Source organism: Haliotis cracherodii, unplaced genomic scaffold (genome assembly GCF_022045235.1).
Source record: "Haliotis cracherodii isolate W230 unplaced genomic scaffold, xgHalCrac1.p SCAF_18, whole genome shotgun sequence".
Taxonomy (NCBI): Eukaryota; Metazoa; Mollusca; class Gastropoda; order Lepetellida; family Haliotidae; genus Haliotis; species Haliotis cracherodii.
Window position 1 is genome coordinate 29,083,912 of NW_027266273.1, and position 12,430 is coordinate 29,096,341.

Here is a 12,430-nt window from a genome sequence, read left to right on the forward strand (position 1 = left end):
GAGTGACTGAGTGAGTGACTGAGTGAGTGAGTGAGTGAGTGAGTGAGCGAGTGAGTTGATTTCATGCCCTTGAACTGTATAGCAGTAACATTACGGCGTGTCATGTGGGTGGACAGCCTGAAGCTATGAAGTCTTGTAACACTTTGGTGAAGATTTTCTGGGGCATTTATACACCTAGGCTGTGCAGTAGAATGTAACTTGTAGTTAATCTGCTGAAAGAAAACGTTTTACTGGATATGACATGTTTTATCCTTCAATATAATCTAATCTTAAGTAACATAACGGAATTATCTATTAATCGCCAAGCCATTACAAATGTGCAAAAACAAGACTCGCTTGTCCTCAAAAGGCTCAGAAGAGAAATTAATCTCCGGTCAGAGGTTGGAGAGGAACTGTAAGATCACGTTCTTGTGACATAAAGCACGCTGTTGTTCTAGCTTTCTTCGTATTATGCTATAGATCACCGTGTTGTGCGATAGATCACCCTGTTGTGTTATTGATCACTGTGTTGTGCTATATGTCACCGTGTTGTGCTATAGATCACCGTGTTGTGCTATAAATCACCGTGCTGTGTAATTGTTCACAGTGTTGTGCTATAGATCACAATGTAGTGCTCTCACCGTATTGTGTGATAGATCACTGTGCTGTTTGATCACTGTGTTGTGCTATGAATCGCCGTGTTGTGCCATAGATCCCCATGTTGTACAATAGATCACCGTGCTGTGCTATAGGTCACCGTGTTGTGCTCTAGGTCACCGTGTTGTGCTATAGATCGTCATGTTGTGTGATGGATCACCGTATTGTGCAATGAATCACCGTGCTGTGCTATAGATCATCGTGTTGTGCTATAGATCTCCGTGCTGTGCAAAGGAACCCTGTGTTGTACTATAGATCACAATGTAGTGATATCACCGTCTTGTGCTGTAGGTCACCGTGCTGTGATATAGATCACAGTGTAGTGATGTTACCGTGTTGTGCTATAGATCACCGTGTTGTGTGATAGGTCGTCGTGTTGGCTATAGATCACCATGATTTGCTGCAGATCACTGTGTGGGCTATACATCACTGTGTAGGCTATAGATCACTGTGTTGTGCTATTGATCACCGTGTTGTGCTATAGATCACCGCGTTGTGCTCTAGATCACCGTGTTGTGCTCTAGATCACCGTGTTGTGCTCTAGATCACCGTGTTGTGCTATAGATCACTGTGTTGTGCTATAGATCACTGTGTTGTGCTATTGATCACCGTGTTGTGCTATAGATCACCGTGTTGTGCTCTAGATCACCGTGTTGTGCTCTAGATCACCGTGTTGTGCTATAGATCACCGTGTTGTGCTATTGATCACCGTGTTGTGCTATAGATCACTGTGTTGTGCTATTGATCACCGTGTTGTGCTATAGATCACCGTGTTGTGCTCTAGATCACCGTGTTGTGCTATAGATCACTGTGTTGTGCTATTGATCACCGTGTTGTGCTCTAGATCACCGTGTTGTGCTATAGATCACCGTGTTGTGCTATTGATCACCGTGTTGTGCTCTAGATCACCGTGTTGTGCTATAGATCACCGTGTTGTGCTATTGATCACCGTGTTGTGCTCTAGATCACCGTGTTGTGCTCTAGATCACCGTGTTGTGCTATAGATCACTGTGTTGTGCTATTGATTACCGTGTTGTGCTATTGATCACTGTGTTGGCTATAGATCACCTTGTTGTGCTCTAGATCACCGTGTTGTGCTCTAGATCACTGTGTTGGCTATAGATCACCTTGTTGTGCTATAGATCACCGTGTTGTGCTATAGATCACTGTGTTGTGCTATAGATCACTGTGTAGGCTATTGATCACCGTGTTGTGCTATAGATCACCGTGTTGTGCTATAGATCACCGTGTTGTGCTATAGATCACCGTGTTGTGCTCTAGATCACCGTGTTGTGCTGTAAGTGAGGTGAGGTGAAATGGGGTTTAACGTCGCGTCCAAGACTATTGCACTTATATAGCGACGTGCATGTACGTGTGTGTGTTTGTGTGGCTGCTTGTACTAGTCCGGACTGATGCCGATTTATAGTGCTAGCTCACTGAGATACAATGTTGCGGGTTTAACATGAATACCCCAGTCATACACAGTATACTGACTCCGAGTCGACCAGTCCTTGTTTTAGCCCCTTAATGCCGAGCGCCAGACAGGGTAACAACAAGTGCCATCTTTTACGTCTTTTGGTATGACGCGGGCTCTCCGGGCGGACGCTCTACCACTAGACCACGGAGGCGGTCCTGTTGTCCTGTAAATCATCGTGTTGTGCTATTGTGGTGTTGTGCCATTGATAACCGTGTTACGTTGTACATCACCGTGTTGTGCTATTGATAACTGTATTGTGCAATAGATCTCCGTGTTGTGCAATAAATCGCTGTGTTGTGCAATAGATCACTGCGCTGTGCTATAGATCATTGTGTTGTGCTATAGATCACAGTGGTATAGATCACTGTTGTGCAATAGATCTCTGTGTTGTTCAATAGATCATTGTGTTGTGTATAGATCACCATGTTGTGCAATAGATCATTGTGTTTTGCAATGGATCACTGTGTTGTGCTGTAGATCACCGTGTTAGGCTACATATCTCCGTGCTGAGCTATTGATCACCGTGTTGTGCAATAGATCTTTGTGTTGTGCGAAAGATCACTGTGTTGTGTATTGATCACCGTGTTGTGCAATAGATCACCGTGTTGTGCAATAGATCACTGTGTTGTGCAATACATCTCCGTGTTGTTGAATAGTTCGCTGTGTAGTGTATAGATCACCGTGTTGTGAAATAGATCTCCGTTTTGTGCAATAGATCTCTGTGTTGTGCAATACATCTCCGTGTTGTTGAATAGTTCGCTGTGTAGTGTTTAGATCACCGTGTTGTGTAATAGATCTCCGTTTTGTGCAATAGATCACTGTGTTGTGCAATACATCTCCGTGTTGTTGAATAGTTCGCTGTGTAGTGTATAGATCACCGTGTTGTGCAATAGATCACTATGTTGTGGTATAGAACTTTGTGTTGTGCTATTGATCACTGTGTTCTGCTTTAGATCACCATGTTGTGCAAAAGATCTCCGTTTTGTGCAAAAGATCACTGTGTTGTGCAATATATCTCCGTGTTGTGCAAAAGATCACTGTGTTGTGCTATTGATCACCGTCCCCACATGTCCGTGTTGTAGAAATTTTTTAATGTCATTAATTGTGATACATTATAACAGTGAGATGTATGTTAACAAGTTAGCAACAAGACAGGCAGTATTCAAACAACAAACCAGTTTTATACAAGAAGTGTCCGTATTATGCAGTAAGTGGTGCAGTCAGTGTTTACCTGCACAGGTACACGGGCAGGTACTGAGACTGTCACACTGTCTTCACATCATACCGGGTCCGCTGTGCAGACATGCCGTGAGACTGTCACATTGTCTTCACATCATACCGGGTCCGTTGTGTCGACATGCCGTGAGACTGTCACACTGTCTTCACATCATATCGGGTCCGCTGTGCAGACATGCCGTGAGACTGTCACACTGTCTTCACATCATACCGGGTCCGTTGTGTAGACATGCTGTGAGACTGTCACACTGTCTTCACATCATACCGGGTCCGTTGTGCAGACATGCCGTGAGACTGTCACACTGTCTTCACATCATACCGGGTCCGTTGTGTAGACATGCCGTGAGACTGTCACACTGTCTTCACATCATACCGGGTCCGTTGTGCAGACATGCCGTGAGACTGTCACACTGTCTTCACATCATACCGGGTCCGTTGTGTAGACATGCTGTGAGACTGTCACACTGTCTTCACATCATACCGGGTCCACTGCTGACATGCCGTGAGACTGTCACACTGTCGTCACATCATACCGGGTCCGCTGCTGACATGCCGTGAGACTGTCACACTGTCGTCACATCATACCGGGTCCGCTGCTGACATGCCGTGAGACTGTCACACTGTCGTCACATCATACCACGTCCGCTGCTGACGTGCCGTGAGACTGTCACACTGTCTTCACATCATTCCGGGTCCGCTGCTGACATGCCGTGAGACTGTCACACTGTCGTCACATCATACCACGTCCGCCGCTGACATGCCGTTTGAATGGTAATCTCGTTAATCCAGACACCTTCCACATCTTCTACATATCCTAATAGCAATCTGTACTCATCCGGACGACGTTATCGTGCGGTTTAACGGGGTTCCATTGCACATGCAGCTGTCAATGCCCCAGTTTTATATGTTCAACGAGATCGTTATTTAAAATGTAATCTAAATCTACGCGTCCATGCTTCCTGTGTTAATTCACAACGGATATTTCACATTACCAGTTGACAGAATCCATGGCAATATAATGTCTTACACTGGATAAACAGTAATTAGGAATGTAACTATGTCAAGTGTAAAGCCGCTTTAGTTGACTTAACCTGAACGGCCTCGATATATCTGTATATAATGTGACTTACACTATTACTTGGAGAACACTACGTGAGGAGATGGCAACAGCGCTTATTGGGATTTATCTTACACGTCTCTAAACTGTATAGTCCCTCAGATATGGGTTCCCCTACACGTGCTGTTCCCCTACACGTGCTGTTCCCCTACTCGTGCTGTTCCCCTACACGCACTGTTACCCTACTCGCGCTGTTCCCCTACTCGCGCTGTTTCCCTACTCGCGCTGTTCCCCTACTCGCGCTGTTCCCCTACTCGCGCTGTTCCCCTAATCGTGCTGTTCCCCTATTCGTGATGTTCCCCTACACATGCTGTTCCCCTACTCGCGCTGTTCCCCTACACGTGCTGTTCCCCTACACGTGCTGTTTCCCTACCCATGCTGTTCCACTACTCGCGCTGTTCCACTACTCGCGCTGTTTCCCTACTCGTGCTGTTCCCCTACTCGCGCTGTTCCCCTACACGTGCTGTTCCCCTACTCGCGCTGTTCCCCTACACGTGCTGTTCCCCTACACGCGCTGTTTCCCTACACGTGCTGTTCCCCACCCTGTTACAACATTGAACAAGCGGCAGTTACTATACAGTGTTATAATTGTCTCCTAGCTCCAGATGTGTGTGACGTAAGTAGCCTCGACTATAATGGCCATAATGTGCATGAATCAGCACCAGAGTAAGTTGATCGTTGTTGACCGGAAGTATCAGTACTGGTGCACTGAGTGTCTAGTGACGTGAACTGTTCAGCTCGTCACGTGTTGCCCCTTAAAGATGTTTCCATATATCCTACTCAAAAGAAGTTAAAGAACACCGATTCCTTCATGTTACTGTAGCTAATCAGTCATGCCATGACAAATTAATCATATTAATGTAAAAGAATCGAAGGTTCTTTAACTTCTATAGAGTAGCATCTATCCATTCAGTTCATTCTGGTTAGCGATGATGGTGACGGGTGGTGACGGATGACCTTGAGGCTATACGGATGTGTATGCTGACAGCACAGCCATCATCAAAGTGACGTAGAGACCTGACGACGCTGTCGGGGCTGCGTTCCACGAGACAGGCATGTATTCAAAGGCGAGGTTTCCGTCTATGGAGTTACATAGGTCAGTGTCACAGTTATAATAGCAGACTGGTCTGATGCCGTCCGGCGCGTCACACCCTGTCTCCCCTTGTGGGACCTGGCACCCCTTGTCCATTGATAACAGGCGCTGGACGTCTGGAAAAAAGGGAGTCGCATGTTATTCATCACACAGGAGCAGCACATGTATATTTGTTAACTCTCTCGTTACGTCGACTCGCAGTGATGTAATTGATGTAATTATAAATTGTAACACAAAACACATATTTATTTTTTTATGTAAAGGACGCACTGCTAGCGTATTTATCAGATAGTTTTAAGACGTGTCATTTACATTAATAAAAAGAAATGCTATATGACTATTTGTAAAGGGTACCAATTTGTTTTGAAATTTATCCTTAAATCGTGTGTATCATTATCAAGCAGGATAATTGTCAATCTTACTTCTATCATAAACAGCCTTGATGATACATTTCCGTGGCAGCTCACACTCAATCTGAGAGGTGGTTTCGAAGTTGCTCGTGTCGTTAACGCAGCTGTAGCCGAAGGTCCCGTCGTGGCCGGCAAAAAGGTAGCTGCATGCATAGCACTTGGCGCCGGCTGAAACATGACGATATAGCGTTTAAAGACACATGCACGCAACAAACACTGCTACACGGTGTACGGTACACAGTGCACGGTACACGGTACACGATGCACGGTACGCGGTTCACGCTATAGTGTGCACAGTATACAGTAAACGGTGCACGCTACGCGGTACACGGTGCACGGTACACGAAACAAGGTGCACGATACAAGATACATGAAACACAGTACAGGGTGCATGGTACACAGTAAACAGTACACGGTACATGGTACATGGTACATGGTGAACGCCAAAGGGTGCACAGTACACAGTACATGGTACACGGTACACGTTGTACGTAGTGGGGTGCAGGGTGCATGGTACACAGTGCTTGGTACACGGTACACGGATTATGGTGCACGATATACGGAATGTCATCACTAGAATATGTACGCACAGTACGCAGTACGCAGTGCACGCTACACGCTACACGGTGCACGTTACAGGGCGCACAGTACGCAGTAAACGGTGCACGCTACACGCTACACGGTGCACGCTACAGGGCGCACAGTACGCAGTACGCGGTGCACGTAGCACAGTGCACGGTACACGGACCACGGAACACGGAACATGGTACACGATACATGGTGCATGGAACATGGTACATGGTACATGGTGCACGGTGCACCGTGCACCATGCACGGTGCACGGTGCATGGTACAGTGTGCACGGTGCACGGTGCATGGTACAGTGTGCACGGTGCACGGAATGCGGTACACGGTGCACGGAACATGGTACACAGTGCACGGTACAGGGTGCATGGTGCACGGTACACAGAAAACACAGTGCACAATATACGGAAGACAGTGCACGGTACACGGAACACTGCATGTCATGCTCAGAATATGATACATTCACTAAATGTCATGGTGAGATTATGGTACATTCACTGGATGTCATGGTGAGATTATGGTACATTCACTGGATGTCATGGTGAGATTATGGTACATTCACTGGATGTCATGGTGAGATTATGGTACATTCACTGGATGTCATGGTGAGATTATGGTACATTCACTGGATGTCATGCTCAGAATGTGATACATTCCCTTCATTTTATGCTAAGATACGATACATTTAGTACACTTCATGCTCAGAGTATCATACATACATATATACATAGTCACACACACACACAAACATATTAGCGACACACAGAGTGTTTGTGTTTGTGTCTGGCTAGTATGTGTGTGTATGTTTGTTTGTTTGTTTGTTTGTTTGTTTGTTTAACGCCGCACTCAGCAACATTCCAGCAATATGACGGCGGTCTGTAAATAATCGAGTCTGGACCAGACAATCCAGTGATTGACATCATGAGCATCGATCCACGCAATTGGGACCGATGACGTGCATCAATCAAGTCAGCAAGCCTGACCACCCTTTAATTACGGCAAGAATTGATTGCTGAAGACCTATTCTACCCCGGATCTTCACGGGTCGCGCGCGCGCGTATGTGTGTGTGTGTGTGTGTGTGTGCGTGCGTGCGTGCGTGAGTGCGTGCGTAACGAACATAGACATGCTGACGGAGTGCGGCCACAAACACATATCCCCACATATACCGACTGTCTCCACAGTCTAAGGGTCTCGAGCAGATGAGGTCATAAAGTACCCGTGTCTCAAACCGATTGTTGAAACGGAATAAACGAGAACGTAAGTTATTGCATTGTCCGCTAGAAGAAACCATTATCTTAATATTCATCCATTGACCCATTACTGGACATACATACGTGGACATAGAATACACAGCGGAGATAAAACACATACGTGGACATAGAACACATACATGGATATAGAGCACATGCGTGGACATAGAACACACACGTGGGCATAGAACGCATACGTGGGCATAGAACACATACGTGGAGATAGAACACACACGTGGGCATAGAACACATACGTGGGCATAGAACACATACGTGGAGATAGAACACATACGTGGACATAGAACACATACGTGGACATAGAACACATACGTGGACATAGAACACATACGTGGACATAGAACACATCGGACATGGATCACATAGCGGACATAGAACACATACGTGGACATAGAACACATACGTGGACATAGAACACATACGTGGACATAGAACACATACGTGGACATAGAACACATACGTGGACATAGAACACATACGTGGACATAGAACACACACGTGGACATGGAACACATACGTGGACATAGAACACATACGTGGACATAGAACACATACGTGGAGATAGAACACATACGTGGGCATAGAACACATACGTGGACATAGAACACATACGTGGAGATAGAACACATACTTGGACATAGAACACATACGTGGACATGGAACACATACGTGGACATAGAACACATACGTGGACATAGAACACATCGGACATGGATCACATAGCGGACATAGAACACATACGTGGACATAGAACACATACGTGGACATAGAACACATACGTGGAGATAGAACACATACGTGGGCATAGAACACATACGTGGACATAGAACACATACGTGGAGATAGAACACATACTTGGACATAGAACACATACGTGGACATGGAACACATACGAGGACATAGAACACATACGTGGACATAGAACACATACGTGGACATAGAACACATACGTGGACATAGAACACATACGTGGACATAGAACACATACGTGGATATAGAACACATACGTGGACATAGAACACATACGTGGGCATAGAACACATACGTGGACATAGAACACATACGTGGACATAGAACACACATGTGGACATAGAACACATACGTGGACATAGAACACATACGTGGACATAGAACACATACGTGGACATAGAACACATACGTGGACATAGAACACATAAAGTGGACATAGAACACATCGGACATAGATCACATAGCGGACATAGAACACACATGTGGACATAGAACACATACGTGGACATAGAACACATACGTGGACATAGAACACAGCGGACATAGATCACATAGCGGACATAGAACACACATGTGGACATAGAACACATACGTGGACATAAAACACATACGTGGGCATAGAACACTTACGTGGACACAGTACACATACGTGGGCATAGAACACATACGTGGAGATAGAACACATACTTGGACATAGAACACATACGTGGAGATAGAACACATACGTGGACATAGGTCACATAGCGGACATAGGACACACACGTCGAAATAGAACACACACGTGAACATAGAACACAACGGACATGGAACACATACGTGGACATAGGTCGCATAGCGGACATAGGACACACACGTTGACATAGAACACACATGTGAACATAGGACACATACGTGGACATAGAACACATACGTGGACATAGACCACAGCGGACATAGAACACACACGTGGGCATAGAGCACACACGTGGGCATGGAACACATATGTGGACATAGAACACACACGTGGACATAGAACACAGCGGACATAGAACACATAGCGTACATAGAACACATAGCGGACATAGAACACAACGGACATAGAACATCTAACGGACATAGAACACACACGTGGACATAGAACATATACGTGAACATAGAACACAGCGGACATAGAACACATAGCGGACATAGAACACACACATGGAGATAGAACACATAGCGGACATAGAACACAACGGACATAGAACACCTAGCGGACATAGAACACACACGTGGACATAGAACACATACGTGGACATAGACCACAGCGGACACAGAACACATGGCGGACATAGAGCACACACGTGGACATGGGACACACACGTGGACATGGAACACATACTTGGGCATGGAACACATATGTGGACATAGAACACATACGTGGACATAGACCGCAGAGGACATAGAACACATGGCGGACATAGAATACACACGTGGACATGGAACACATACGTGGACATAGAACACAGCGGACATAGCACACATAGCGGACATAGAACACATACGTGAACATAGAACACATACGTGGACATAGAACACTTGCGTTGTTGTTGGTGGTAGTTTGTTGTTTTACGCCGCACTCTGCAATATTCCAGCTAACCGTAAATGATCGAGTCTGGACCAGACAATCCAGTGATCGATAGCATGAGCATCGCTCCACGCAATTGGGACACGATGACATGGATCAACCTAGTCATCGATCTTGACCACCCGTGGACATAGAACACACCCGATCCCGTAAGTCACCTCTTCCGACATATTTGCCTTTTACGGTACCATCTGATCCGGATCTTCACGGGACACGTGGACATAGAACACATACGTGGACATAGAACACAAAAGTACATAACTGCACACATACCTCTAAGATAATTATAGAACTGTCTGTGTTCAAGCGACCCAATCACACAAAGCTGGTTAGAACATGCAAATACTTTCATTATATTGTCAGTACGGGGCAACCCGGAAACCATCATACGCATGACAAATGACTTTTTGTACAGACACAAAGAAGGCAGAGAATAATCCATCAGAAGAACAATGTTCGGCTCGCCATTGGGCGTGTACAGGTATGACACAGGTGTATTATACGTTCAAGTTTTCAGGTGACATGCACGTCAAGGGTGAAGCAGGCATATAGTGTACCGTTATGTCACAGGTGTAACACAGGTGTAACACAGGTGTATCACAGGTGTATCACCGGTGTACAGGTGACATACACGCCAAAGCTAATGCAGTGATACAGGGTGTCAATCTGAGAAATAGAAATAGAAATGACAGACAAATATCCACTAAACTTTCTTCAATACACACGTTCGGTGTATGCCTGATTCACACTGACAGCTTCTACGTGGTATATTTATTATATATATATTGCCTAGTATGTATTTATGATATATATTGCCTAGTAGGTATTTATGATAGATACTGACAATAACTGTGTAATAATTTCAGAAGCTGGTACGTAATCCTCATATTAACATTCGTTCAAACAGTCTGACTGTTTTAAGAAAGAATAATTCCATTTGTCAACAGCCTGACTTCACACATCGTCTCCACATTAAGGATCCGTAAACTGCTGAGTGTCACTGCTGTGTGAGGATATAACACATGGGAACCTACCTGCGTTCTCTGGGAGTTGGACAAGGAACACCAGAAGCAGGAAACAACTGAGATACGTTCTCCTCATGGTGAATACACTGTATGACTCTCCAAGTCGGGGACACAGAATGGTGCCTTGCGTGGTGGAGTCACATAGTCACGCGTGACTGTCTCTGCCTCAGGGGGCACAAGAACAGGTTCTTACCACGACTGACTCACACCACAGCTCTGCCGCTCTCTGATGACGCGTAAATACGTAATCAGGGCTGCCTGTTGATGTCGGGGAGACTGTAGTTACGGGTAATTTATCTCAACTGCCAAGCTCAAGACGTATACTAATGAGGTCTTACATGTTCTTTATTAAAGAGTAAAATTTATAACAGTTGGATAGAATTATATACACTGAAATGTGAACAGATGTATGCACGATTTATTCGTTTCAAGTTACAATTCGCCCAGTGATATGTGTCAGCTGTATTCCACAACAAAACATTCAATGTCCCGACGGGTAATTACACCCCGAGGGGGGCTGACGATAGCACAATGGCCAAAGGGGGATGGGCATATTACAAAGATATGAATATTTACACACTGGGTGTGGAGATAAGGACATGCTATCATACTACGTCACATGGCGAAGAAATTGTGAAGCTTCACCTATTGGATTTGAACACTATTTTCTTCAGGAAAGATTTGTTATTTGAAGGGGATTGGTGAACTTACAACAACGTTATATAAACACCTCTCCCTTTAACACGTTTTGAAGCAGGAAGATGTTTAACATCCAAACGGGGATGTTCCCTTCCCTTAAAGTTTCACGTCACTTTCTCATCCGTCACACTGAAAACCCGACTTCGGCAAACAGGAAACCCGACAGTCATACAATTACATGTCTTCTCATACAAAAGACCCGACGCTATCATACAGAGAACCCGACAGTCATACACAAAAATGTGTTCTCATACAGAAGACCCTACGCTGTCATACAGCTGCATGTCATATTGTCATACAGTTTCAAGTTACCTTCTCATACAGAAATCCCGACTCTGTCATACAGAAAACCCTACTGTCATACCATTACATGTCGTCTTGTTATACAGTTAGTACACGGTAACTACGACAAGGTAGCGGTTGAGGGAATTATCCAGTTGATGCTTATCAATTGTGTCAAGAATGACCGTTGGAATTATCATGTAATGAGAATGAGTAGACAGCTAACATGTCTCTCACGTTTATTC

At 45.1% G+C, this 12,430-nt stretch overlaps 1 protein-coding gene across 1 annotated transcript; it reads right to left on the minus strand.

The window, feature by feature from the left end:
* Positions 1-3,274: 3,274 nt before the first annotated feature.
* LOC139465962 (uncharacterized) lies at positions 3,275-11,531 on the minus strand. Its single transcript, XM_071247984.1, has 3 exons — positions 11,214-11,531; positions 5,982-6,137; positions 3,275-5,675 (listed from the first exon to the last, which is right to left on the minus strand). The coding sequence occupies exons 1-3, from the start codon at positions 11,278-11,280 to the stop codon at positions 5,431-5,433; spliced, it is 468 nt and encodes a 155-aa protein (XP_071104085.1). The 5' UTR covers positions 11,281-11,531; the 3' UTR covers positions 3,275-5,430.
* Between the last annotated feature and the right edge of the window lie 899 nt (positions 11,532-12,430).